The sequence below is a fragment of the Corvus brachyrhynchos genome, unplaced genomic scaffold (genome assembly GCF_000691975.1).
Source record: "Corvus brachyrhynchos isolate BGI_N302 unplaced genomic scaffold, ASM69197v1 scaffold114, whole genome shotgun sequence".
NCBI classification, from domain to species: domain Eukaryota; kingdom Metazoa; phylum Chordata; class Aves; order Passeriformes; family Corvidae; genus Corvus; species Corvus brachyrhynchos.
In genome coordinates, this window is record NW_008238337.1 from 8,154,901 (window position 1) to 8,181,931 (window position 27,031).

Consider the following 27,031-nt stretch of genomic DNA (forward strand, 5'->3'; position numbering starts at 1 on the left):
TTCACTGTATGGCTGCTTGTTCTCTAATTCCAGGAAAGCCAATATTTTCAGTGGACATTCACCCAGATGGGACCAAGTTTGCAACAGGAGGACAAGGTAAGTCTGTGTACTGATAGAAGGCAGAATTTTGGGCTATAATTATAATAATTATTATTTTAATTATTATTATATTGTGCCTTCACGGCACTTGAATTGACCCTTTTAAAAAGACATCACTTTTATCTCTAAGAAACAGTTAATTGTGTAAGCTATTAAAATATACTACGAAGTGCTGCTGTTCCTGCAGAAGGCAGGGTTATGTGTTCTGATGTCCTCATCCTCTTGGACGTCATTGAAATAGTTGCTGCTATCAGGGATTGAGTCGTGGTCATATGGGCCAAATTTCTTTTTAATTTGAAGAGGAACTGGATGTGCAGTTGGGCTTTTTCAATTGCTAAATAGTACAGCTATTGGGACAGAAAAATCCAATTATACAAATAGAATAGCTTAAGAAATATATGCAAAAATATTATTTGGTTCACAATAGTGAATAATTTTATGTTGGCTACAGTAATTGCAATTTAGTATTTGAATATATCTTTTCTCTTTTAAAATATATTTTTATTACAAGTAGTTGTCCTTGTAGTTGGTATCAGTTATGTACAGTACGACTTTTGAACAAGGCTGTATAAAATTGTTTTTAATAGCTTCAAGAAAAATAAAGCACTTCTGAATTGGTATAATTATATCAAAGCAGCATCTGTATTCAAATGTTTCCAAAGTCCCCGCTGCCTGCATTTTCACATCTGTTCTGGAACTGAGATTAATTTGAAAAACGTTTTTGCATTTATTTAGAAGGGGGGGCTTTTTGTTCTCTTACAGGTCAGGATTCTGGCAAAGTTGTGATCTGGAATATGGCTCCTGTCCTGAAAGAGGAAGATGAAAAGAATGAAAATATTCCCAAGATGCTTTGTCAGATGGACAATCATTTAGGTAACAAAGTTGGCTGGTTGGGTTTTTTTGGTACTGACTATTGGTAATTTGCCAAAGCTTAAGACTTACATCTCTGTAATTGTAAAAATCATGCCTGTCCAGTGGTGAAGAATCAATAAAATACAGCAGAGTAGTCTCATACTTTGGCTGTACACTTTTCAAGACATCCAGCAGAAAATGTTGTTAAAATGTGAGGAAATGTGCAGAGGGCTATAGATACTTCTGGAAATCTCCTCCCTATAAACTTTTTTCAGCTGTGGCCATAATGTATTTGATAATACACATTCAGAGAAACTGGAGAGCTCTGAAGGAAAGGACAGGAGAAGAAATAAGTGTAAAAGATACATCATATGAAGTATATTGGTTATAGTTATAAATTACTACACTTATTACATTATAAATCATTACATTTGGAATTAATATGGTCACCTGACAAGTTGTCCCTTCTTTCTTCAAAATATACCTTTCCTTCTTTGCCCTCTTAATCCCACTTTATTTACCAGAATAAGTTTCCTTCATTAGAGGAATATTAATCTTTCTTCCTTCAAGCCTCTTTTGGTGAAGCTTTTTTAGATAAGGAATAGGGTTTTTTAAGTAAGAAATTCCTCAACTGCTACTGAAAGATAAGTACCAATTCATTTATCTAAAGCAGACAGAGTAACTGCTTTGAGTGGAAAAAGCCCACTTAAATCCTAAATATCTCCTGTCAAGTTTTGCTTATTTCTATTATAAATCCTGTCTGCAGTCCAGAATGACTTACTCACATATTTCATCTTACAGACTTTCTTTTCTACATTTCAGCTTGTGTGAACTGTGTGCGGTGGTCAAACAATGGAGTTTACTTGGCTTCAGGGGGAGATGACAAGTTGATTATGGTGTGGAAACGAGCTGCGTAAGCATGTTTCTTCCTTCAGCTTTATATTTCATTTCAAGTAGGTTTCTCTGTGACATCTTAATGCTTCCTCCCTGTCCTGGCCTTTGGTAAGCTCAGTGCTCCACCTGGTGTGTAAGGAGCCAGAAGCTGTGACACCAAAGCACTGGTGGTGGTGATGTGGCCTCCTGTCCTTTGGGCTGGAGTGTGTCTGCCTGGGCAGTGTCTCTCCTCTGGAAGAGCTGAGACATTTTCTTCTGTCCTTGAAGAAAGCTTCCTGGTGAGATTTGAAGAGTCACCTTAAATGTTACCATTTTATGCTATCTATAGAAATTGTACATTTTATTGAAGTGAATTTTTTAATAACAGGAATTACTCTCTCTAAAAAACCGCATTTTTTTTCTTCTGTATTGTAGGAATAACTGACCATAAAATATAAGTGTACTGTGCAGCTGATTTTCTTTACAAAGAAAGTGAAGAGCTTGTGGTGATTCTTTTTATAACTGTTTATATTTTAATTAGGTACATTGGACCTAGCACTGTGTTTGGTTCTAGTAGCAAACTTACTAATGTTGAGCAGTGGAGGTGTGTGTCGATTCTCAGAAGCCATTCAGGGGGTAAGTTTAAAGGTGTTGAATGAACATAATTTGCATGTATTTGGAAAAAAAATGCTTTTAGGTATCATGTTTTCTTGTTTGAAATACATGTATTTGGTGGCAAGTCAGTAATTAATATTAAGAGCAACAATGAAAATTTAAAAATATATAATTTTTAATGAAATACAATTTTCATACAAGTAACTTCTGGCAAGTATGTAGGAGAAAAATTAACAACTAAGGAACTTATATTTTGCTATTTTCTAGCTTAAAAATGAATCTGAATGAAGGAAGTTAAACTGTATTTTTGATTAAATAAATGTTCACACTAGCAGTGAATAGTCTGATTGGCAAAAGACCAAGTTTTTGTAAACTAAAGAATATAAATGTTGATTTAGAAGAAAAATAACTAAAGAGGAATACAAAAGTTGAATAAACAAGTAATTTCAAATGCATTTTGTGTCTGCTGACATGAGCTATGATTAAAATCAAGATGGAAATCACTTTGATCACTCCACGTGTGTTGGAACAAAGTGAGTGCACTGTAATAGTTTCTGTTACTTTTTCATTCTAAACAAGGCAAAGTTCTTTGTGCAGCTGTTAGTACTTCCTACAATCACTAAACATTGCATTCTTTCCCTTTGGGTTATTTCTTTGATCCTCATTGAACATTGGAAGTTGCGGAGTCTCACTCCCAATGAATGTTGCTATGTTCTTTCTTACCTTCCACTTTAGTGAGGTGATAATAATTTCTCTGTGATAGCAAAATATTGCCACACAAGTTCTTTGTAAAAAGACCTTTTGACTTTCTGATTACCATCAATCTCTTAAATGGAAACTGCTTCTTCCCAAACAGATGTGATGGATGTAGCGTGGTCTCCACATGATGCCTGGCTGGCATCCTGTAGTGTTGATAACACTGTTGTCATCTGGAATGCTGTCAAATTCCCAGGTGAGAGCTTTTAAGATGTGCCAGTATGTAAAGCTTTGTGACAAACTCTTCCCTCCTTGGGTGTATTTCACTGACTCTTCAAATCTCTAGGTGGGAATGAGTTGTCTGTCTTTTGAGACACCTGCAGTCTGGCGGGTCAGTCTTCCTTTCAGGTTTGGGTGGCAATGAGCAGTGGATTCCACACTGCTGCAGACAGCAGCTGCATTCGGGTTGTGCTGCTGCTTTTATGTGAAAGTCACGAATGCATGTGTTTTATTTACATGCCATTTATTTTAAGCCTGCTTCCAATACTTACACCAGAGTTTTTAGACTTTGAAGCTAATTGTGCACCCTCTCAGCCTCCCCTCCCACAGTCTGATAAGCAAGAGTGTGACTGAAAGTAGGTTACCAGGTCTGCCAACCTTGTGTGTCTGTTGAGTCACAACTTTGACTTGGTTCACACTTGCTGCACAAAGCTGAATTAGTTGTGATAATCTTTGGGTGTGGAGGAAAGGGTGAATGTTTAACTGAAATTCCAGTTCAAGTGCTGCTTTTCACAGCTTCAAAGTGCTACTCTGAAGTGCTGGGACTCTGCTGCTCTTCCTGCTCTGATCTATGTCTTCTAAAGAGTTTTGCACTCCTTAATCTGGCCAGAGTTCTCTTTACCACTTTTTTATATCAGTTTTTTCTTAAGTACACGTTCCAATTTGGTTGATATGTTGTTTCTACAGTAAAGGAGGTTATACTTAATATACTGTTTCAAAAAGATCGTCAATTTTCTCAACACTCTGTCCTAAAGGAGACAGCAGTAACTACTCTCTGTTCTCAATTTTTGTGTGCACAGAAATTCTTGCCACTTTGAAGGGTCATTCAGGCTTGGTGAAAGGGCTGACCTGGGATCCAGTTGGAAAATACATTGCCTCTCAGGCTGATGATCGAAGTTTAAAGGTGTGGCGGACCATGGACTGGCAGCTGGAAACCAGCATCACAAAACCATTTGATGAGGTACTTCAGAATGTCTGACTATTCAAAGTGAATTCCCTTAGAATGAGTGAAAACTAGAAGAGTAACTCTGATTCTGTGCAAACATTAATTAATTGAACAGTTCTGAATCAAATTAAGCTTTCAGATAGCAGCTTCAAAAGAGGGGAAAAAAGGAATTACTTTCTCATACAAAATGTCATTGACTAGAGACTCTTACTGCTGTTGGTTATTGTGGTTGCCTAAGGTTTACATGTGTTATGTAAACAATTAAGTAAACTGGAAAATGTAGGGGTTATCCTGGGGAAGTATTGGCACACTGATTACAATAGTCTGGCATTCTTCCCTACGGATCTTCTATTGGCCACTGTCAGAAATGAGGTAAGAACTTAGGAGGGATCTTCGGTCTGGCATCATAGGGCTGTTATGTGATGACTTTGATCAAGAGATCAAGCTTCTGGGGACAGAAGCTGGTGCTTGGTGACTATGGTATTGTGATTAGTGCAATTACTCTTTGTAGTAGACCTGATCTGCTTCAATTCACATGTGAGCTGGTGTTGCAGCCCTGTCACTATGACTGTGATAAATACTGAGGAAACAGTATCCAAAAGATGTAACATTTGTGTTTCTTTTCAAAAAGTTCTCTGAGTTCCATTTCCCCACCTCTTAATACGGCTTCTTAAGTTACACTACATCACCTGTGTAAATATGACCAAGTGCTGAGAGTTGTGAGGTCATTCTTTTATATTCACAAGAAACTTACTTTGTAATCATATTCTCTAAATCTGAAATTTCAATAGTTTGCATTTAAAACCCTTTGTTTGCCAAACACTTTTAAAGCTCCAGTATGTTTCTTTTGTCAGTGTGGAGGGACAACTCATGTGTTGCGCCTTAGCTGGTCGCCTGATGGTCATTATCTCGTTTCTGCTCATGCCATGAATAATTCTGGACCCACTGCTCAGATCATTGAGAGGGATGGATGGAAAACCAACATGGATTTTGTAGGGCATCGGAAGGCAGTTACAGTAGTGGTGAGTGAGTGATAGTAATTTATCCCTGAAGTTAAAACTTGCATGTGCTTTGCGATAATTTTATGTATAAATGGGACAAGAGGTGAAGATGGGTGTCAAGATTAGTAAAGCAAATGCATAGTGGTGATTTAAAAATTTCAACTTTACATGTTGGAAGCAATCAGGTTGCTCTTGTGATAAGAGAGTTGCGTGTAGATGAACAAGACAAGGGAGAATACAGGAGCATGTTAGGAATGTCAAACATCAGCTTTGTTGGCTGTTCAGTGACTTGATTAAAATGATTTAGGTTTCTAGTGGATTTCTGATCCCTAGTAAAATTAATATTGTTTGCCTTTCCTGTTAAGGCATTCAGAAAGCCCCTTAAGAAAACCTCTGCAGCTTTTGTCAGTGCTCTTATAGAGTCTGGTTCGGGACTTTATTTCTGTGAAATGTTGCTTTTTCACTCTTAAGTGGAAAATTTGCTTTTAAAGCAGATCTCCTGCTAAAATGTAATTACTGTGATAAAATTTGAGCATCTCATTTGTTCAGAAATTCAATCCAAAAATCTTCAAAAAGAAACAAAAGAATGGGAGCTCCACCAAGTCAAGTTGTCCCTACTGCTGTTGTGCTGTTGGTAGTAAAGATCGATCTCTTTCTGTCTGGGTAAGTGGTTTCTTTCCTGCCTTTGAACTAATGTGGTCATTGGATAGCTTGGGGGTTTAGCACAAAGGTCACGTGTACAGCATTAGGTCTTACATTTAGTTTTATGTTTAGGTTTTTTTTGGCTCTGTTGTTACAGGTTTAGCTGGGGGGGAAGGAAGTGGACTGGTATTAGTTCAGTTCTCTAAAGGCAAGAGCAGTTAGAACCCAGTGGCAGAGTGTCTGCCCTGATAGTGGGGAGAAGCTGTTACAGGATAAAACATGTTACCACAGTTAATAAATGCAACCTTATTTTCTTCCTTTTACTTGTCTTTTGTCTTTGTAAAGGAAAGGGATATGAAAATGAATGAGCTTTTTAAGTATTCTTTCAAATTTTTGATATCTAGTTTGGGTTTTACTTTAAAATCTACACTAAAATTTTTATTCTGGCTAGAGAATATTCTGGCTACTAGAGAGGAGTAGCTATTTTCACATTTTTAAATGCAACTGGAAAATACAGGGAATCAATTTAACTGATTTGTAAAGCTTTGTGATGAGAACTTGTGCTAGAACACACCAGTTGCTAACTGTAATCTACTATTTATAGATTCCAGTGTGATATTTATCCATCAATCTCTGGATGCATAACTAAATCTGTTTCTGGTAATGGCTACCAGTGCATACCCATATCAAAGTATCACTCAGTATGTTTTACTTTCTATTTATACTATGAAGATTTCATTTGGAGTGGCTGTTAAGGTTACAGAAGGTAGTACAGAGATGCAAAGTTATAGGTTGCCTTTGCCCTGAGGAGCTTAATAAACACATATAGAGCACAGGCCTATGGAACCATAAATAACTACTGAAGGTGACAGTGACACTGCATCTGTGAGCATAAAACTTCCTTGACCGTATCAACTTCTGCTTCCTTTCAGTTGTACTATATACTAGAGATACTAAATCCGTTGGTTTGACATTAAAGAGCTTAGAATGTCTGATTTAGAGCAGATTATTGGGAGTTTTCATATTCAGCTCTTTATTACTAAGCTGATTCTTAAGTGCAGAGGAATTCTCTTTAAGAGTAATTGTGAGTCAAATTCCCTTTGCTCTTGATATGTTTCACTTTCTTAGACAAGTAGTCCGAGTGAGGACATGGAAACCTAATCTATTTTCTGTCTTCATGTGCTGGCAGTTTGCAACATCCTTATCTCAGTACAGCTTAGAATAGAAGCTGTCTTTTGCATCTGTGGAATTGCTTTTGGAGCAGCAGAGAGTGTTTTATGACTGTAGTGTAAAGGCAAAGTTGATTAAGAAATTCAGTCTGTGTTTCAGAACAGAGAGTTGAATGTCAGCTATTCTTCTCCAGAGCTTTTCTGTCCCAGCAGTGGAACGGGTGACTTGGTGCCTCAGATGCACCACCAGACATGCAGCTGTTTCCTGGCCAGATCTTGTTTGGTGCATATTGTGAGGCTCTGGGAGAGTGTTAATGTGATACTATCCATGGTAGTGTAAAACTTCTACATTTCTGAGTGTTGTTTCTTGTTTTCTTAAGCTCACATGTCTGAAACGACCCTTAGTTGTCATACATGAACTGTTTGACAAGTCAATCATGGACATCTCCTGGTAAGTTGATTTCTGCTGTTTGTTATGGAAGCCAAAGCATTGCTATCAGCTTTAGGTGTACATATTAGCTGGAAATGCCTCAAAACAGTACAAATTGTGGCTGTTGGAACACAAGTAATTGGTTGCTGAAGGTTTTGTTTCTACTGCAACATCTTTGGTGTAATATTACCAACTAGCACATGGTCACTTGAGATTATTAACTGAACAAAAAGTAATGTATTTAGAACATGATACAGTAAAATAGCTGTGGAATGAGTTCCTACTTATGTTAGAGTTATCATTCTCTGACATTTTTTCATAGAGCGTGTGTTTTGTAACATGACTTGGTGAACTTGGTTAACTTGTTGAGTTTCGTGTGTGTTTCTTCTAATGAAAAGCTGGTTAGACAATCCACTTTCTCAGCAGTCTACTGTCCCTAGTCTTGTTTTCCTCTTTCTGCAGTGAGTGGTACTCTATTCTCCTGCTTTCTTCCTAAGGCCTGGTCACAAAAATGCAGAAGTTAAAAATAGTTTTAAATTAACTGCAAGACTTGACTAATAAGAGAAAAATAACTGTGATACCACTCACCAAATGGTATAAAAAATTGTCTTCATCTATACATCAGGTGATTCAGAGACTTAAGGGTTATGTACAAGAAAAAGATCAGTATTTTTTATATGTTAGGCACACAGTTATTACATAGGTTGTCTTAATTCTATCGCTTCCTCACTTCTGAAATTCTCCCTTAATAGTTACAACAAAATCTTGGTGTATTTATACTGTGAATTTTCAAGCTTACAATTGTGTAACTTCCGGGTTTCTATGTGCCATGTGGATTTTGCCATGAAGCTCAGTGAACCACAATAAAAAGTTTTCCAAACCAAAACATTTTTCTTCCATCAACAGATTCAGGCTAGAAAGCCAGCAAGTGGAATATTTAATGAGAAGTACTGCTATTGTTATAATACAATAGCTTTGAATTATTTTGTTTTCCTCGAGTGTTTTTTATTTCTCCATCTGCAATTTGCACATTTTTCATGGCATGAAGTCATTTGGAGTAATAGCTGGTTAACATTTTGCAGTTTCTGAGGAAATGGTCTTGTGGGATACTTGAAAGACAAAGGATCATCAGGCAGCTTGATATTTTATATCCCGTTTACAAATTGAAACGGATGGCTAAAATGTCTATAATATGGAGTGTTCCCAGAAACGTGCTCCATTCTGAAAACAGACTGAGTAAATTCAGAGAAACCTAGTACTATTATATTGTTATATCTGTATAATTTCTGGTTTAGAATTTTAGACTTGGATCCATCAACATAATATCTGCGAATGATTATGCTTTTATGGAACAATTGCTTGGATTCAGAGGTCAATAGGAGCTCAGCAATTTTCGCTGCTAAGCAAGCAGAAAACTCTCAACATGATTTTACTGTTCTGTAACTTGGAGTACTGTTGGTGTACCTTATGGTGCACCTTCATGGTGCTGAGGCTGATTTCTCTGGATGTGATGCTATCAGGGCACCAGCCACCACAAAAATAGGGCTTTCCAAATGCCTATAGCCATGGTACATGTAATAGTTTTTTAATAACTTGGTTAGGACTTTGGAATTCTGCCAGCTTTCCTTTCCTCTTCCCTTCTGTGTAACAATTAAATTGTAAGCCACTGTGTTGCTGTCTCTGTGAGCTCTGTACTTGGAAGTGTCTGGGATTCAGTGTCAAAATTCATCAAGTATTTTTTCAAATGTGCAACAATAGGTTATATATGCAAGATTGTAATTCTATTAAGACTAGAATGTATAGTTTCTCCTCTCTGTCTTTGCTAAGGAAACCTTTTGAGACCTCCAGAAGAGGGTTACTACATATCCTCATATATAATCACATGTGCAGTTTGCTTAAAAACCCAAATAATGAACAATAACAAAAGCAAACCTATGTTCTTGCCTAGTACCAAGATTTTTGGACTGCTTGTCAACTGAGGGCCCCTTTCTTCACCCACTTCCATCAGCACAAAAATTTTGTTCATCTGTTGAAGGAAATACATTTATAATTTTCTCTCACTGTTCACTGTGAACACTATTCTGGTTTACCCCTTCAGGAAAGTTTTCATGGTGCTGCTCATGCCATGGGCAAGTGTATTGTCCCAATGCCACTGTCCTTGTGCAGTCTGCAAAGGAGCATTGGCACAGGGACTCTGCTGCTGTCATCCTGTCTCCTCACTGTCCCACTTCTTTGGTTCCATCAGTTATTGCTGTGATAATAAATCTTAAACTGAGATTTTTATGGACAATCCATCGTATTGCTACTTTGCATGAATGAGAGAGATTAAAAACAAAGTTGGACCTTTACTTCCTTCAGGACCCTTAATGGACTTGGTATCCTGGTGTGTTCCATGGATGGATCAGTGGCATTTTTGGACTTTTCCCAGGATGAACTTGGGGATCCACTCAGTGAGGAGGAAAAGGTACAGTAAGCACTCAGGGAACCTGTGATCATATTTCAGGGATGTATTGATTCAATTAAAATATTGGCCTATTTATAGAAGTATATAGTAACTGATTTCCATATTACAGAAAATGTGGTCTTGTCTGCTTTACAAATCATTAAAAAAGAGTAGTCAAGAAATGAATTTGTGGTATTAGTTTCTGTTCTGGGAAGAAAGAATTTGGAAAACATCCACTTGCTTACACATCATTATACATGTGAAGTAATTATTTGGCCAAGGCAACAAGAAGTGGGTGCTTCAAAACACTATAAAATTACTCTTTCACTTGCCTATATGCAAGTCTTTTAAAACTAATTTCTCTTGGCTGTTTTTCCTCATTGCTATTAGCAACTAGAGCTTTGAATTTCATTTATTTTACATATTGATTTAGTGTTAGTTGAAAAAAAATCTGGTGTATACATGATACACCAGAGGGCAGCTGCATTTTATGGATTCCATTAGATTTTTGTGATTCCATTGTATTCTAATCAGTGATGTCATGGTAGCACTGGTGGTCACTCACATCTTTAACACCCACAGAGCAACATTCACCAGTCCACCTATGGCAAAAGCCTGGCTATCATGACTGAAGCTCAGTTGTCCACCACCATTATTGAGAATCCAGAGATGCTCAAGTACCAACAGAGACAGCAGCAGCAGGCGGATCAGAAGAACGCATCAATTTGGGAAGGCTCTGGGAATGCCACAGCTCCCAAAGTGGCAAGCATGGTTAATGGGGAGAGCCTGGAGGACATTAGAAAGGTAGGTGCTCTTGGGCACTGTCAAGTACTGAGCCAATAAATATCAAACTGTTAGGAAAGAACCAACTTCTGTGCCCTTATTTACATTGAGTGGCACTTTTCAGCCTGTGTATGACCCATATGACCAACTTAGTGGGTCATTTACTGGGTCTTGTTGAAAAGTTAAATGCTTTTAAGCAGAAGTAAGGCTACATGGAAACAGGCTTGTGGATGTTTCTGTGATGGGTGCAAAATTCTTGGTGTGCAGAAAGGAAACCAAGAGAAGCTAATGGAAGAGAAGCTGTAGAACTCTGCTTCAGTTTCTCAATGACAGAGGTTGGAAGCATTTTTAAATTCTCTTCTAAACATAGTACACAACTTCTAATTAAAGATTTGATATGCACAATGTTTTAGACTTGATTCTGAAGTGGAGAGCAGATGACATTCTCCACAAATGCCTTTTCTACAGATGGATAGATTGAAAATTGGAAATATGTGTGTTTATGGGAAAAAGTCTTTGCTAACAGATTTTCAATTGAAGCACTTTTTCAAATATACTTATTCTTATCAGTTTGAGGAAAAAAATAGCGTTTTCCATTTGTCAGAAATTATGATAAAATGTATTTCCCAACAGAATCTCTTAAAAAAACAAGTTGAAACACGAACAGCAGATGGTCGGAGAAGGATCACACCTCTCTGCATAGCTCAACTGGACACTGGGTATGTTTGAAAGCAATCTTTAAAATCCTTCTTTACCTTCTTATCTTTTTTTGTTGTTGTTTTTTTCCTGTTCCAAACTTGACTTTTTGTCTTAGAGCATTGCAAAGCACTTATTGGAAATAAGTGTGTATTCTTATGAAATAGAGTTTCAACCTGTGTTCTTTGGCCATAAGGTCTCACTTCTAATAGATCAGGCTAATACTAGTTATTTGCTGTTATAGATGAACAATGCTGTAATGTACTGTTGATTCATATCTATATTAGTACCGGCTTTAATATCCTTTGAAGATGAGAAATTACTCTGGGAAGGTACTGGGGATTTATTTAGGTTGTACATGAGTATCCACATGGGGAAAAAGGAAGAATGGAATAAAAATTCTAGCTAAAAATACTATTTTTCAATTACTTTTAAAGTGTTTTTAAGAAATATATTTGTTGTTCGTCTCTTTGTTTAGGGATTTTTCTACAGCATTTTTCAATAGCATCCCAATATCTGGAACTCTGTCTGGCTCAATGATGTCTTCTCAAAGTAACCAGCAGCTCATGTCACTAGATTCTAACACAGCAAATTCCCTTAATACTTCAAAGCCTTCTGTAGAGCCAACAGCAGCCAGTATAAAACCAACAGATGATGCAGCCAATAAAGATGGGTCAGTATTTGCTGTTTTGTTTTTTACTTACATGAGTCTGTTTAGTTTTTAGTTCTTGTTTATAGTTTTGTAATGAAGAAAATATTAAAGTGGTTTCCTTACTGCAAAACCCCAAGAATCTAACCTTCCTGAAAACATTGAGATTTTATTAGTATTTGGTTACTTTAAATAGTGATAAGTCAGGAATGAATAAATCCATATGTATAGTTCTGGCAGTAAACTTCAGTGCAATGAAGTACACAGCTGATTACTAATGCTTTAACAAAATCACTTACTTATAGGTTGGTGGGTTGCTATTAGTAAACAATAGAAGGTTTTTCCAGTAGTGTAAGTAATGAAATCTATTTTACAGCGAATTATGACCTGTGTCCTCTCTTCAAACATGGTAATCCTTCTTTCCTGTATAACAACCCCATCAGAGCACAGTAACATTGGCTTGTCAGTGCACATGTGCTGATTGGCCAGTGTGTCTTTCAAATTAATTACAGAACAACTGAACTTTACTTGCTTTTCGCTCAGTGGTAGCACTGACCTGACTTCTTGTCAGTATGTTTTTATAGCATTTGTAACAGCATCGTGTCATTGAAACCTCTACTTCTCTGTCAAATTTGGTTAAAATTGGCCACAGATTAAAAAGTGAGCAGGTGGACTATGAGAAATGATTGACAGATGAAACTATTAAGTATCCTTTTCTTTGTAAATTGTACTTCTAGCAGCTTTTTAGTACAAGCATCAGTTATTTTAGAGCTGTTCATTCTCTGAATTCATTCTGCGAATGAATTGAAAAATCTCTAAAGTAAACAGCTATTGAAATAACAGATCCCCGGAATGCTTTAGTGTGGGGAAAACACATTCCTTTGCCCTAGAGTTACGCTTGGAAAGGCCTAATAATAAGTTTGGATTTTTCAACAACAAAATCTAAACCTGGCGCAAATTGTTTCATCCCAAATTGTTTGATTGATAAACAGTAAAATATAATATTGATATGGAAATATTTGGTAACCTGAACAAGGGGTAAAAGCAGGAATCCCCGTGATCTTTTTAAAAAGTAGTCCTTTCCCTTTGCCTATGTAAGTACCAGCTGAAAGTATAATTTCCTTCCTGAATTTAAAATACATAATAAATGAATTAGGGTCTTTTAATCCAGATATGCAGCCACATGAAGCTCTGAGCTTTGAGGTGTATCACAGCTTTTGAGAGTAGCAAAGCTTGCAAAACACTGATGCATGAAAGAGTGGAAAAAGAATATCATAATTGACGATGTACTCGAGTGGAAGGCTTTCAACATGGTTTCCAGCCAGTAGCATGAGTGCTAGTTGTTATGAGCAACGCAGGTTACCAGTACTAAATTTCTTTCAATCCTTTTTTGCTGTCTCTTTTCATGACAGTGTAAATGCTACCTCTGCCTCAGCTGCTCCTCCTGCATCGTCTTCCTCTGTGTTGACAACTCCATCCAAGATTGAACCTATGAAAGCATTTGATTCCAGATTCACAGAACGATCCAAAGCCACCTCAGGGACTGCTGTTGTAACAAACACAAATCAGACTGTTGTGGACAGGTAAGACATAGCCTGGGAGGGAGGAAGATAATAATGCGGAGTTGAAACACTAATTCTCTGTGCTGTAGATGTCACAGTGCTGACACTCTAGAAGCTGTCTTGGGTTTCTTCCACTATTGGAGGGAAGGGGACGGCTATAAATAGGTACATTCTGTGCTGGTGTTATCCCTTTGTACATTTGTCCCTGGCATTTTGATGTCAAGCAGATTCTTCAAGATATTCCAAGTTAAAACTATTGTTGTAAGAGGCTGTGTGTACGTATGCCTGTGTGACTGAGTGCAGCTGGGCTCCTTAGAAGACAAAACCAGCCAAAAATAGCTAGCCTGCATCTCTGTACAAGAAAGATTTACTTCAAGATAAATCACCATACATGTCAGCAGACAACCTCTCATCATCATAGCTGTAGTTGTATTTCAGTTTTATGCCTTGAAGGCATGTAGAGAAGATTCTCTGATTCTAAAGGGTTTTGGCTCTGGATCCACATGATTTAAAAAAAAAAAGAAAGCATTTTGGTTTGTGACATAGTGTTATGGCATAAGTATTCCTGTTTCACCAAAACAAATGATAAAAAAATAGCGATCTTGAGAAAGAAGTATGTCGTTCCCTAGTTATTTTCAATAAAACATACTTTTATACATCAATATTTTTATGTCAAAGAGCTTAACCATGTGATGCAGAAGCAAGATATGTTAAATTACTCTCATAATTGCTTCTGATGTGTCAGTGAAATATGGATAAAAGTATATTGTTTGGCATAATTTAGATGCCAGAGAAGAAAGGTTTGGGTTATGTAAGGTATTTCTCTGAAGCCAAGTAGTTAAGGAATAAAGGCAAAACAGTGTGAGTTAATAACCAGTTATTGGAGGGAAGGAGAAGAGTATGATTAAATGACCTATTTTAGTGTCTAATGGTTAACAAGAGAGTTCACAGGGGTTGTGCTTTGTATTGGTTATATTATATTTAGTTATATAGGGACATGGATCTGTTGGACCCAAGTCCAGAGGAGGCCACAAAGATGATGAGAGGGCTGCAGCACCTCTGCTGTGAAGACAGGCTGAGAGCTGGGGCTGTACAGCCTGGCGAAGAGAAGGCTCCAGGATGACCTTATTGCAGCCTTCCAGTGCCTAAAGGGGCTACAAAAGAGCTGGAGAGGGACTTCTCACAGGGACATGTAGTGATGGGACAAGGGGGAGTGGCTTCAAACTGAAAGAGGGCAGGTTTAGATGAGGTATTAGTAAAAAATCCCTTACTGTGAGGGTGGTAGACACTGGAACAGGTTGCCCAGAGAAGATGTTGATGTCTCATTCCTGGAAGTGTTCAAGGCCAGGTGGGATGGGGCTTGGAGCAACCTGGCCTAGTGAAAGGTGTCCCTGCCCATGGCACAGGGTTGGAATAAGATGGTCTTTAAGGTCTCTTCCAACCCAAACCATTCTGTGGTTCCATAGTTATGTTTCCTGAAATGGAAGCTGTAGCAGTGAAGTCATTTGTATGGTTCACAGATACACATTTTGCAGTAGTCAGAACTGGGCAGAACTTCTGGGGATAGACAACAGAATGACAGAAGTTCTACATGAATAAGCAGAAAGTCTAATGTCCGCTGAAGGGGAAAAGATGAACTGCTCTGGCATCTTAGAGTGCCGAATTATTTGTATCAGCTCAGGGAAATGATTGCAATTGGAACTGAATGCTAAAATAAAGTTGCTATTTCCAGCTTTATCCAGTGGCTAACTCTGGTTTGATTAATTGTTTTTAAAGGGGAGAATATGTCTGATTGGTTCACATATATATTGCACATTGTACTTTTGGAAAGGGTTTGCCATACCTCTTCATCTTCCTCCTCCTGCCTTTGTGCATTTTGAAATACACTCGAAGAGGGCTAAGAAATGTCACTTTACCTGCAAGAGGGCAATGTGTAGGATACATGGCAACTTTTGGAATCAGCTTTTTTTTTACAGACTTTTTTTTTACAGACTGAAGGATCAGAATTTAATTAAAGACAATAAGCCCAAGGATATTCTGGAGAGCAGCAGTGACAGTGAAGAGAAGATTCCAGCTGTTAAACCACTCAGTGTACCCAAACGGAAACTGGAACTCGAGGGAGAAACAGTAGAAAAGAAGAAAAAAGGAAGGCCTCGGAAAGACTCCAGACTTGTACCAGTAACTTTAACTGTTCAGGTAAAATAAATAAGATTCGTTGTGGCTTTCAAAGTTCATTTTATTAAGTCAGTCCCATGTTGACTTGTTCATCGACTCAGGGAAACACAAGTAGTATCAGTCCCTCAGAATTTTTAGCCATCCCTCTTCCATGCCTTTAAACTTACTGATTTTAGAATTTAAGCTTAAAAAAAGCAGGTGCACATGGTGTGGCAAATGTGTTTATTTTTTACATAGATACGTAGCTACTTACTAAAGGTCCCAGCATGCTAAGTAATGATAGCCTGCCAAAGGACTGTATAGAATACAATGAAGTGCCATCAGTTTTTGGTGGTGTATGATGGAGAGTGGTTCAAGAACAAGAAACTTGACTTGGATATGATGACTTAAATGGTTATGAATTTCCTCAGAACCCTAAAGTAGTTGTATTAGAGTTTCCATCATTTTAGGGTCATTTATCTATCATATAGATACCTGTGTTTTCAGTATCTAGAGCTTAGATTTTCCATGTAATACACCAGATTTTTCATGAATTAGTTGCAGCTGAAAATAGGGTTGTTTTCAAAAAAAAAAAAAAAAGAGACCACTTCAAGTTTGTTTTGTTTTTCTTTAATTCTTAGAAGCTATATTAAAAAACTTGTATTCATACATTTGCAATTGGCATTACTTGGAATTTTAAGAAAATTCTCTTTCAAATCAATCTGTTTGGTAGAATATATTTGGTTTTAACATTTTTAATAGAAAAATTTAACTATTTCTGCTATTTTTTTCCAGGCCCCAGCTACATTGGCCTCTGAGAAGGATGCTGCTTGCATCTCTGCACCAGCATTAGCACTTAAACTGCCAACCCCAATCCCACAGAAATCGTTTACTTTGCAAGTAAGTGGGCTATAAGGAAAAATACTTTAAAAACAAACAAAAAAATCCTGCTTTCTTTTAAATATTCTAAGGTTATGCACATCCTTGGATAAGTTAACATTTGAATGCATGCGTTTGTTGAAATAAGCAAGATGGTGGCACTTCAGCTTCTAAGAATATGTCTGTATGAATAAAGATAATGGCAAACCAGCTAAAAATAGGACACTTCTGACCCAGCTAAACTTCAAGGAGGAGTGAGTAGCTCTGGTTCATGAGTCCCTCCTCCTGGTTAGCCCAAGTTGTGTGGTGGAGGTAAGAGGCTCTGGTGGGAGTAGCTGCTGCACTGTTACTGCAGTGGTGTTGGGAGTACACCACTGAAGAATAAAAACAAGGCTTTTCTGAGAGCTCTCCGGAGGTGCTCTGTATCTGAACAGGCTGGCAAATAGTAGTGCTTTAGGTATTTGTGAAATAGTTTTTATGTGTGTTTAGGCTGTGGTAGTCTGGTTCCAACTGCAAGACTGTGGGGAGGCTGGGCACATACAGACTTGATCTGGTGCCCATAATTAGGAAGCAGAGACAGACTAGCACAACCTTTCCTTATGTTTGTGCTTCAAATACAAAGAAGTTATTTGTGTTCTAGCCAAGGCCAATTTTCAGAGGTCTGCTCTTTTGAAGTGCCATGGTATATTTTGAAGCCACGTTAAACAGAGAATGCCGTACTTAAATCTGTTCTTAAAGACATTGGTTTGGATCTAATAGTAGTTGTTGCTTTTTGGAGTAGTTTTTTTTCCTCTTCCAAAAATTATTTTATTTTTTGTATTTCAGATAAGTTCAGATCCATCAATGTACCTTGAAGTGGAGAATGAAATGACCACAGTGGGAGGTTCAAAGTTGAGCAGGTTAAAGTGTAATCGAGAAGGAAAGGAATGGGAGACAGTCCTCACCAGTCGAATCCTCGCTGCAGCAGGAAGCTGGTAAGAGAGTTATCTTTTGGAGGAAGAGGGTCCTGAAGGCCAGAAGACATTTTTAGGTGTACAAAAGTACAGTTTACAGTTATTTTTCATAATAAATGTTTATGGATAAAAGTGTGCACCTCTCTTAGTCTCAGGTTTTGCTTTAAGTATTAACTCTATGCAGTCTTAAAACATCACAAATTCTCATTAGTGAGTTACAACTATTTTCCTGTAAGTTTACATTTCTCCTTTAAATTTCTTCATTAAAGTTGACTAAATCATAAGTCACAGGTTTTCAAGTGCTAGCTACTAAAGAACCAAAAATTTGAAATGGCCTGTTTTTGTCATGTCAAAGTATTTTCCTGAGTCTTTTGCTATTTTTTTCCTTAATTTTTCTCAATTTTGCCTAGTTTCAACTTCAGAGTTTGAAAGTGTATTTCTGAAGCCTGAGCCCTGAAAAAGAAGCAGCAGATTTTAAAGTTAAATACAAGTATAGGCTTGAAGGAGAGCTTGTGTATAACCAAAAGCTTTGCTGGTATTTCCAGCTATGCCCCTTGGTCTGTTTAGTTTATAACTTTTCCTCTTGGTATTGAAAATTTTTTCTTAAAGCTGCAATAGTTACTTTTTGGGGAATTTACCCAAGCTATAGGACAGCTTAAGAATTCAGCCTGTTTTTATGCTACTTGCATTTGACAACATGCAAATGTTTCTTCTTTGTTTTGTTTTGGTTTTTTTTTCAGTGAGATTGTGACTGTGGCCTGTGAGAAACGAACATTATCAGTATTTTCAGCTTGTGGTCGTCGCCTTCTTCCTCCTATAATATTGAACACACCCATTTCCACCCTGCACTGCACAGGTTCTTGCATCATGGCTCTCACCACTGCTGCTACGCTCTCTGTTTGGTAAGGGCCACGTTTGGCTGCAGCAGCTGCCTCAGGCCATGTTCATAGGTACCTTCAGTTGTGTCACTGCACTGCTGTTGAAACTGGAGCTTAAACCACATCAGGTCTGAACACAAGTCCACTTTTGAATAGAATATGTAGAGTTAACTGGGCAGGACTGTTTCTGTTTCAGCAGAATCCTGTTTCTGTTCTAGGACAGTCCATAATACTGAACTTCATTCTAGAACAAAGATAAAGAATCAGCTAGAAGTCACTAGTTTAAGTGTTTGTGATGCATGTGGAATGGCATGGGGGGGAGGGGAAAGAGAAGCAAGGATACTTCCATCTTCCATCATTTTTAACCAATAAAGTACACAAGTTTTAGAGTTAAACTACTCCAGCCATTTTCAAGATGCCAAGATAAAAACAGTGGTAATTTATTTACAGTTGTTGAATTCAATCTAATGTCTCAGGCAAGTCAGAGCTCCTAAAGGAGTTATTTGGATCCTCGGTGTTTGCTTTGCTGTAATGAGGTTTCCTGATAAAGAGCCATAAAAATTGTTTTCTGCTATTAACTTCTGTCTTACCATAAGGGGTTTGATTCTGCCAAAGTAATTTTGTCTAAGCAATGAAGAGAGTGTCAAAACAAAAAAAACAAATAAAAAACCCCAAACAAACAAACTGCCTAATCCCCTGCTTTGTCATGAATAATGAAAAAGTGCATTTGTTAAAAGATTTTGGAGTTTTCAGTTGTTTGTTGACTGCAGACTTGTCCTTTTGTCTTTTTCAGGGATGTTCACAAGCAGACAGCCATTGTTAGAGATGAGTCTTTGCAAACAATATTTTCAGGTAATAAAAAAGTCCTTTAATTACCAACCTTTGAGCCCACCTGTACTATTTAGTGCCATTTATGAATATGCTGAAATTTTATGAAACCTGGAAAGCCTAAACAAATAATTTCCCTCCATTATTGTCTAATAAAGGGAAGTTCTTGAAATAACAGTGATGACAATATCAGTGAGCAGCAAACCTGTGTGAGATTCTGTAGCTTATAGTCTGCCTTGCTTCTGAATGTAGAAATTCAGTGTTGTGAAGATCACGAAATAAATATTTAATATAAATCTGCTATTACAGCAATTTCTCTGTGTAATTTGCATGTTTATTGTCTCAATGATGAACAACAACTGATTATCTTCTGATTCATTACTTTAAAATCTTCAGTTTCAATCTGGCACAACACAAATCATCAAAAAAGCAGTGTCTTAGAGTACATTAGCTTCTGTTTTAGTACAGTACTGATCCAAACTAGCTAGAGAAGCAGTTGTATTACCAGTTTGCAAATGTCATCATTAGAAGTTACATGCAGAAACCCTGGGCTTGGAATATGCTGGGAAATGAGACTCCAGCTGTCCCACTTATACTGTGCTCTTAGCATGCTTTTCTAAATATGCTGGGGTTTATAATTTTAACTTAATGGGAAAAAGAAAGCTACAGGTTTCTTGGGTTACAAAAGACATAGCAGAATTGCTGAAGATTTTGCCTAGGTAAGGGGAATGTTCCTCATTAAGCCCATGTTCTGTATAAATTGCAGCATCAAGATCGATAATGTATTTTGCAAAATTGATGTTAATGCTACTGCATTGAGCCTGGTGCTTGCCATCATTAACTTGTGTCTTGACTTTCCTATCAGTACTTGAGAACAACATTGAACCTTTTTCTGTTGGTTGCTGTAACTGATAATTAATGGTGGATACAATTTCTGACCGTTATGAGTCTTAGGCAAGACTCCAAAAGAAACACTTCGGTTTGATTTGACTTGTAGGAAGTGATGCAACTGTCTCTCAGATCTTGCTGACTCAGCATGGAATTCCTGTCATGAGCATGTCTGATGGGAAGGCATACTGCTTTAATCCTTCTCTTTCTACATGGTAAGTCATGTACTGTTTCCTGCTTTTGCAACTCAGAGGAACATGTGTTCTGATTTACTGGGAAGAAATCATTCTACCTCAGAGTCATGGAAGAGTTACTACTAAACACAAGAAAAGGTTACACAGGAGTCTGTGTCTTGTTGGGGATCAGATAGGCTTTCCCCATGGAAAGGCATAAGTTCCTATAAAAAAATTCCATGGTTAAATTATTTACAGTGTCTTTCCAAAACAGGTTCTTTGTTGTCCTCCTAAGAGGAAAAAAAACATGTTGTAGTCCTAATATAATTGTTGTAATTAGTGTAATGAGCCTGCTTGATGAAAGGGCTTATTTTAACTCCTCCTCAGAATAATTGTTGTTATTCAACTACTTGAGGCGAATCCTCTGGAAAAGGAAAAACACCTTATTTGTTCTTTATGTCAAGGGAGTAAGGAGCAGAGGATGGGCTCTCAGCCATAATTCTGAATTTGCTGCCATTTCTTAGTTTGTACCACAGTTTGGCAAATATTTGAAAGAGCAATGCCTTTAATCATCATACAGATTTAAACATGATAAAGAAGCAAAGGGTATTTCAAATATTTGTACCGTTTTACCCCTGTGCTGTCTGAAGCCTAAACTTAGCATTGGTTTGAGCCACTCTCTTTCTTCTGGCATCTCAAGCAGGTGAAGGTGATATCCTTAATTAGGTGTGGGAATGTAATGTCAGCTCCCTCCATATGAAGGGATAGCTGTAATTATAGAAAAGATTGTCAATGTGTGTGTCTGGTGGTGGGGGGACACCTGACAAGGTAAAATCAAGTTCCTAATGAGAAAGTCATTACCTGTGTTCACTCCGGGCATCATTCTGGGTCATGGCTTCTTATTAGAATGTAAAATGGCAAGTAGAAAATTAATTTCTTTCCAAACTAATGGTAAATTACATTATACAATTAATATTTTCAACTTTGGAGGTAGGAGGGACATGGCACAAGCAGAATTTGGACACACAGTGGGAATAATCAGGGTGCCTGGGATTCCTGAGCACTTCAGTGATATTTTTTTTGGTCATCTCTGAAAACACAAATCAGGCTTTGAGGCAGAACAGAGCTGGATCCACTGACGTTGCTGTTTGCAATCCTCAGACTTCTTTTTTCGTTGTTTGCTTTTTTCAGGAATCTTGTTTCTGACAAACAGGACTCTCTAGCACAATGTGCAGACTTCAGGACTAGTTTGCCATCCCAAGAAGCCATGCTGTGTTCTGGGCCCTTGGCTGTAATACAGGGACGGACATCAAAGTACGCACCCGCTGCCTTCCTGTCATCAGCACGTTTGTCTGGGTTTTGTCATGTCATTTATTCACGTGCCTGGATCACTGAGTTAGTTCCTGAAATGCCAATGGCTCTGAAATAATCAGTCGTTCATACAGTGGTTTTTTAAACCTTTGCATGTTTATAGTCTGTATCTTAATGTTGTTATGAGATTGTCTGGGGGGCAGGAAAGCACGCTCTACATGCAATCATTTTAAAGCTCCTCTTTATTGGATGGGTAAGGTATTGGACAACTTTGTGTATGTCATACTTTTATTACCTAAAACAAATTATTTACATTTTGCATTTTAATTTTTAGTTTACAAGCTTTCTGGAGTAGGCCTACAATTTTTGAGCAGTTCAGTTGGCCTCAAAGAATCTATTTAATGAAGTCTTTGAGAAAGTCGAGATATTAGTCATCTAGTGAGTATTTTTAACATGTGAAAATATCACCAAGGAATTGTGTGAGCCAGAGCAGATTCCTGTAGGTAGTTTAACAGCCCATCCTCACTTGGATTTGAATTAGATTTCCCAGGCAGATTTCTTTGCTATTTCTGCCCTTCACATCCAAGTTTAATTTTTTTCTGGAGAGAAACTGTATAGAGCTGTATGATTTTATTGCTCTTCTCTTGAGGAGAAGGGGAATTAATTGTGAAAAGCATTTGAAATACAAACAAACAACACTCTCTTTTTGAGAGAGACAATAACAGAATGAAAAATTCCATTTGAAAAAAATTCTAGTAACTGGCTACTTTTTTCAAATTAGCTTTCTTATGACAATACATTTATATGCAAGAAATCCTTTAAATGCCTTATATCTTGTGTGCCTCTGAAAGATCAGTGCAGTATAGCTAGTGCTACAGAAAGATATATTCCTTAAACTTGTATCTGATTTTATGGCACGTTAATCTTTTTGGTTTTGCAGTTCAGGAAGGCAAGCTGCAAGATTGTTCTCCATGCCTCATTTAGTGCAACAAGAAACAACACTTGCATACCTGGAGAACCAGATAGCAGCAGCACTTATGTTACAATCCAGTCACGAATATCACCACTGGCTCCTTATCTATGCACGGTACCTAGTTAATGAAGGTGAGACCTGCCAGCCTCTGGTACTTCTCTGCAGTTCTGATGGGCTTTTAAGAAACACTGTTCATGTCATGTATATGTATGATTGCCCTTAACATCCTCCTTTTAGCACTTGGCTTCTGGACTCAGAGTTTGCTTAAAACAAATTGGATTTGCTTCTGCAGTGCTCAGTTCTCAGGAATCCTGTTTTGACCCAGTGACTGGGAACAGACCATGGTCTGGGGAAGCAGTGCCATCTGCAGACTCCAATAATGGCAATTGCATTGTAAAAAAGCCCAGTGGTCTGTGAGGCACATCCTGAGTGTTGTCTTGTAGCAGCTACAGATGTTTCAGGAAAACCAGCAGCACCTTGCAAAATACCTAATGTTCCTCAGCCAGCTGGCAATTGCTGTCTGATGTGAAATGGAGGGGTTGCTCAGTCTCTGACACTTTGTACCAGAGCCCATAAAACTGCAGAGAATTTGCTTGTATTGCTTGCACTTTATTCTTTTACATTCTAAAATTTCAACTGCCTGTACTGGTGAATTCCATGTGTTAAATTCTGTGAGGAAAGAAACACACAAGAAAGGTTCTGTGTGTCTATTTTATATTTGAATACATTTTATCTCTGTGCTATTATGTTAAATAAGGTTAACCATCTGACTTTACACTTTTTGGATTATGAAGATCTCTCTTGTATCTCTGCCTGTCCACATTCATAATTTAGTAGTTCCCATTGTATTAATTCAGCCTTACTCCTCACCTTCCATAATCATTCTGCACCGAGGGAAATGAAATGGTTCATGTTAGGCCACCTAATAGGTGTTGCCAGAATTAAAATCAAACTCATTAATTCTTGCCTTTTGACCCTTACCTTATTTAACAGGAGAGCTTACTGAACTGCATGTGGTTCTCTCTGTCCTTCCCCAGCTGAAATTAAAATATTCATCTTGGGTCATATGTTAAAGAGATGGTTGTACTTTTAAAAGCCTTCAGTAATTGAGAACCTCTGCTGGGTTCCTCTGGCACCTCCAAATGTTGCTGCCATGGATGGATGGATGGATGGGTGTCACAAAAACTGTGCTTTGCCAGATGTGTATTGCTGCTTCACTAGTTTTCTAGAGCTGCTGAATTTTGAAAATTGCATATTCTATTATTGACCCTTTATTCTTATGATTATTTCTATGTCCACTGAATTCTAATCCATTAAAATACTCCATCTGTTATATGTTGATTGACAAGTTACTCTTGCATAGGCTTTGCTTCTTGCAAGGGAATTCCCCCCTCTGATTTTTGGGTGAATAAAGGTGGCCTGGAAGCTGTGTGGTTTTATTAAATGTGTTTTGGTTTTTTAACAGCTGGTATGTTTTTTGCGGGCAGGATGGGGGGGCAGTGGGAGAGAGGTTGAGATCAGGGCAGCTCTTAAAACAAGCTGGAGTAATTACTTCAGACTTCAGTTTTTCTCCCTGTTGTAGATCATCTTTAGTAGTGGTTTTGGTTTTGAGAACCTTAAATAAGACCCTTCAGAGCTCTAAAAATCATCTTGTATTTCCAAAGATTTTCTGTAAGAATAGTAATATGACTTTCCAGAACTCAGTATTTTGGGCTTTATTTTATTATTTTATTTATTATAATTCTTTCCTGAATGTTGTCTGCTGCATTGTGGAGTGGTTATATGTAGTGAAATGCTTATGAATGTGATTTTATTTCTGATTATCTCCAGGGTTTGAATATCGTTTGCGAGAATTATGCAAGGATTTACTGGGTCCAGTTCATTACTCAGCTGGAAGTCAGTGGGAATCAACAGTTATGGTAAGTCCTGATAGTAGTTTAATGAAGAACAAGGAAGAGTTTCCCATAAAAACTACAGGGTATTACCTTTTCCATACTCTGCTCTGATCACATAAGCAGGCTTTATCCCATGGCATTGAGATTTATTCCATGTGAAACCACAGGCAAATGCTTGTTGACCCAGAGTCAGCTCTGGTGCTGTCTTGAGTATCACACAGATGAAGGAAAGTTGCATGTTCAGCTCTCAGCATTGTTCAAACAGCAGCTTTGAAACAGGGACATGCCAAAGACAGGTCTTCCCTCTCAGAACACAGCTTGGAGTCTGGAACTGCAGAGACTGCTCCAGCTTCATGAGTGTGCAAATGTAAAGACAGTTTGTATTCTGGGATTCATGGAAGCTGAGTGAGAACATAAAACAGCTCTCTCTAGGCAGGAGAAAGGGCATGAATCTTAGAGAGGTCTATGAAACATGTTAATGATAACATAGATTCTGAGGATGCTTTTCTGTTTTCTGTGCAGGGTTTACAAAAGAGAGAACTATTGAAAGAGCTTCTTCCTGTTATTGGACAGAACCTCCGCTTCCAGAGGCTTTTCACAGAGTATCAAGAGCAGCTAGACATCTTGAGAGACAAGTAGCATGTCCCCAGATTTTCCCTGTGAGGCCTGGTCCGAGAGAAACTTCTGAACAGCATTAACCAGAGACAGAAGAGGAGCGAGAGCCCGGTCAGTGGGGACACTCCTGAAGAAGGGCTGTGCCGCAGAGGTCCCAGCGGATTCCTGAAAACGATGAGTGGAGGAGCTAGACAGTTTCCCAAGTGAAGCTTGACCATTGAAGCTGTTTCCTCTGAAGCTGAGGCCTCTGTTTCTATGGAAAGTCATGGATATGTACTTCAGGGGGATCCTTTTGGATCTGGATCTCATTTAATATTAAAACGAGCTGAGAACTGTTTGTGCGGTTTCTTGGATGTCCTGTGAAAAGCACAGTACTTCAGAGTACACTGAACAGCATATTTAACCCTGTTTAGGGTTTTTTGCCTGAGGATTTATTGAGGCTCAACACTATATTAAATTAGATGAATGAGCCACGTAAAAAGAAATTTCATAAATATTAAGGTATTATGCAGCCAATAGACTCTTTCCTGTGAATATAATAATAAGAGGCTGTTCTAACACATGGACTATTTTTGTACGAGAATTTGCTAACTTGTAATATGGAATTTTATTTGGCCAATAATCAGGCTATCACTACAAAGTCATCTTGTAGGAATTTAATTACAAAGGCTATGTTTCAAAGTAATTCTACCAAATTAACATGTCATCATCAGGTTTTTAATTTTTCAATGTTTGTAAAAGGCATTTTGGGGGGAGGGGGAGGGATACAATGGGGTGGCTCTTTTTGTAAGTACAAAATAAAAGAACATTGCATTGGTTTAAAAAAACAAAAAGCAAAAACATGGTCTTGAATTATTACAAAGGGCACAGGCATCTCCAGAAATGTCAACACAGGCTGAATCACGTTAATGTGTCTGGAAATAAATAATTCTGTCTGGATGATCTTTCCTCTGAAAGCGTGATCAGGCAAGTGCTGGTGATGTCTGTGGACAGCTACAGTGTTTGCCTCTGGAGCCCCATCTTGGCCGAGGGAGCAGGAGCTGTGTGGGAGTGCTCATCATCTCAGCCAGAGCCAAACAGGCTCCCCTCACCACTGACCAGAGTGGGAAGGAGCTTCATGCAGTTCTGGCCATGTTCCTTGTGGAATGCTCTTGGAATTCCACTGAAAACAAATCAAGTTGTTTTCTTTTCCCAGACTGCGCTTGGTGGTGGGAAAGGAGCAAGTGAAGGTGTTGGTTCTTTGCAGGCCCTGCTGTTTGGGTGTGCCTCAGTTTATGCCTTGCTTTGAAATGTTTTTGAGTAAGAGATTTGAAATTAGTAAGTGTATTTAAACCCTTGTAAAAGGGTAGTTTCTCCCCTAAACCTCTAAAAAACAATATCCTTCACCCTCAGCCAGGACAAGGAGTAGCTGTGGTGCTGTGGCCAAAGAGTCTGATAGTGAGAACCAGTTGTAATGTTGTAAATAATTCATATGCTGTTGCCAATTAGACTACACTCATGGGAACAACTATTCTATTCTTCAGAGGAGAACCGTAGCAACATAGAATCATGGAATATTTGGGTTGGAAGAGATTTTGAGAAGTCCTTTAGTCTAACTCCCTGCAAGCAAAGCAGGTTGTGCTCACCCTTGTGCTCATGGATGCAGCCAAGGACCAACTGATGGGATTAAAACAGCAGCTGAACACCATCTTCTGGGGAGAAGGGGAGTCTGGTCCAAAGCCTGGTGCAGTCAGTGGGAATCTGACTATC

At 38.1% G+C, this 27,031-nt stretch overlaps 2 protein-coding genes across 3 annotated transcripts in view; both read left to right on the plus strand.

Annotated features, from left to right (window-relative positions):
* On the plus strand, positions 1 to 25,619 carry LOC103616103 (protein HIRA). 2 transcript variants are annotated; one of them, XM_017734967.1, is made up of 24 exons: positions 1 to 96; positions 862 to 972; positions 1,774 to 1,864; positions 2,366 to 2,460; positions 3,296 to 3,391; positions 4,215 to 4,375; positions 5,215 to 5,382; positions 5,911 to 6,024; positions 7,553 to 7,623; positions 9,961 to 10,066; positions 10,628 to 10,849; positions 11,462 to 11,547; positions 12,003 to 12,197; positions 13,586 to 13,756; positions 15,712 to 15,931; positions 16,685 to 16,789; positions 17,594 to 17,742; positions 18,462 to 18,623; positions 19,393 to 19,451; positions 20,425 to 20,530; positions 21,680 to 21,802; positions 22,740 to 22,903; positions 24,603 to 24,691; positions 25,190 to 25,619. In XM_017734967.1, the coding sequence occupies exons 1-24, from the start codon at positions 9 to 11 to the stop codon at positions 25,304 to 25,306; spliced, it is 3,069 nt and encodes a 1,022-aa protein (XP_017590456.1). In that variant the 5' UTR covers positions 1 to 8; the 3' UTR covers positions 25,307 to 25,619. The 2 variants fall into 2 exon arrangements, with proteins under 2 accessions (XP_017590456.1, XP_017590457.1); XM_017734968.1 differs by having other exon boundaries at positions 15,727 to 15,931.
* Positions 25,620 to 26,886: 1,267 nt separating this feature from the next.
* Positions 26,887 to 27,031, plus strand: part of PPIL2 (peptidylprolyl isomerase like 2) — a gene marked incomplete at its 5' end in the record, with an annotated part of 67,754 nt that continues 67,609 nt past the window's right edge. Inside the window, one exon of the mRNA XM_008634107.2 lies at positions 26,887 to 26,896. Coding sequence (XP_008632329.2) covers positions 26,887 to 26,896 — 10 coding nt within the window. The remainder of the gene's footprint in view (positions 26,897 to 27,031) is intronic.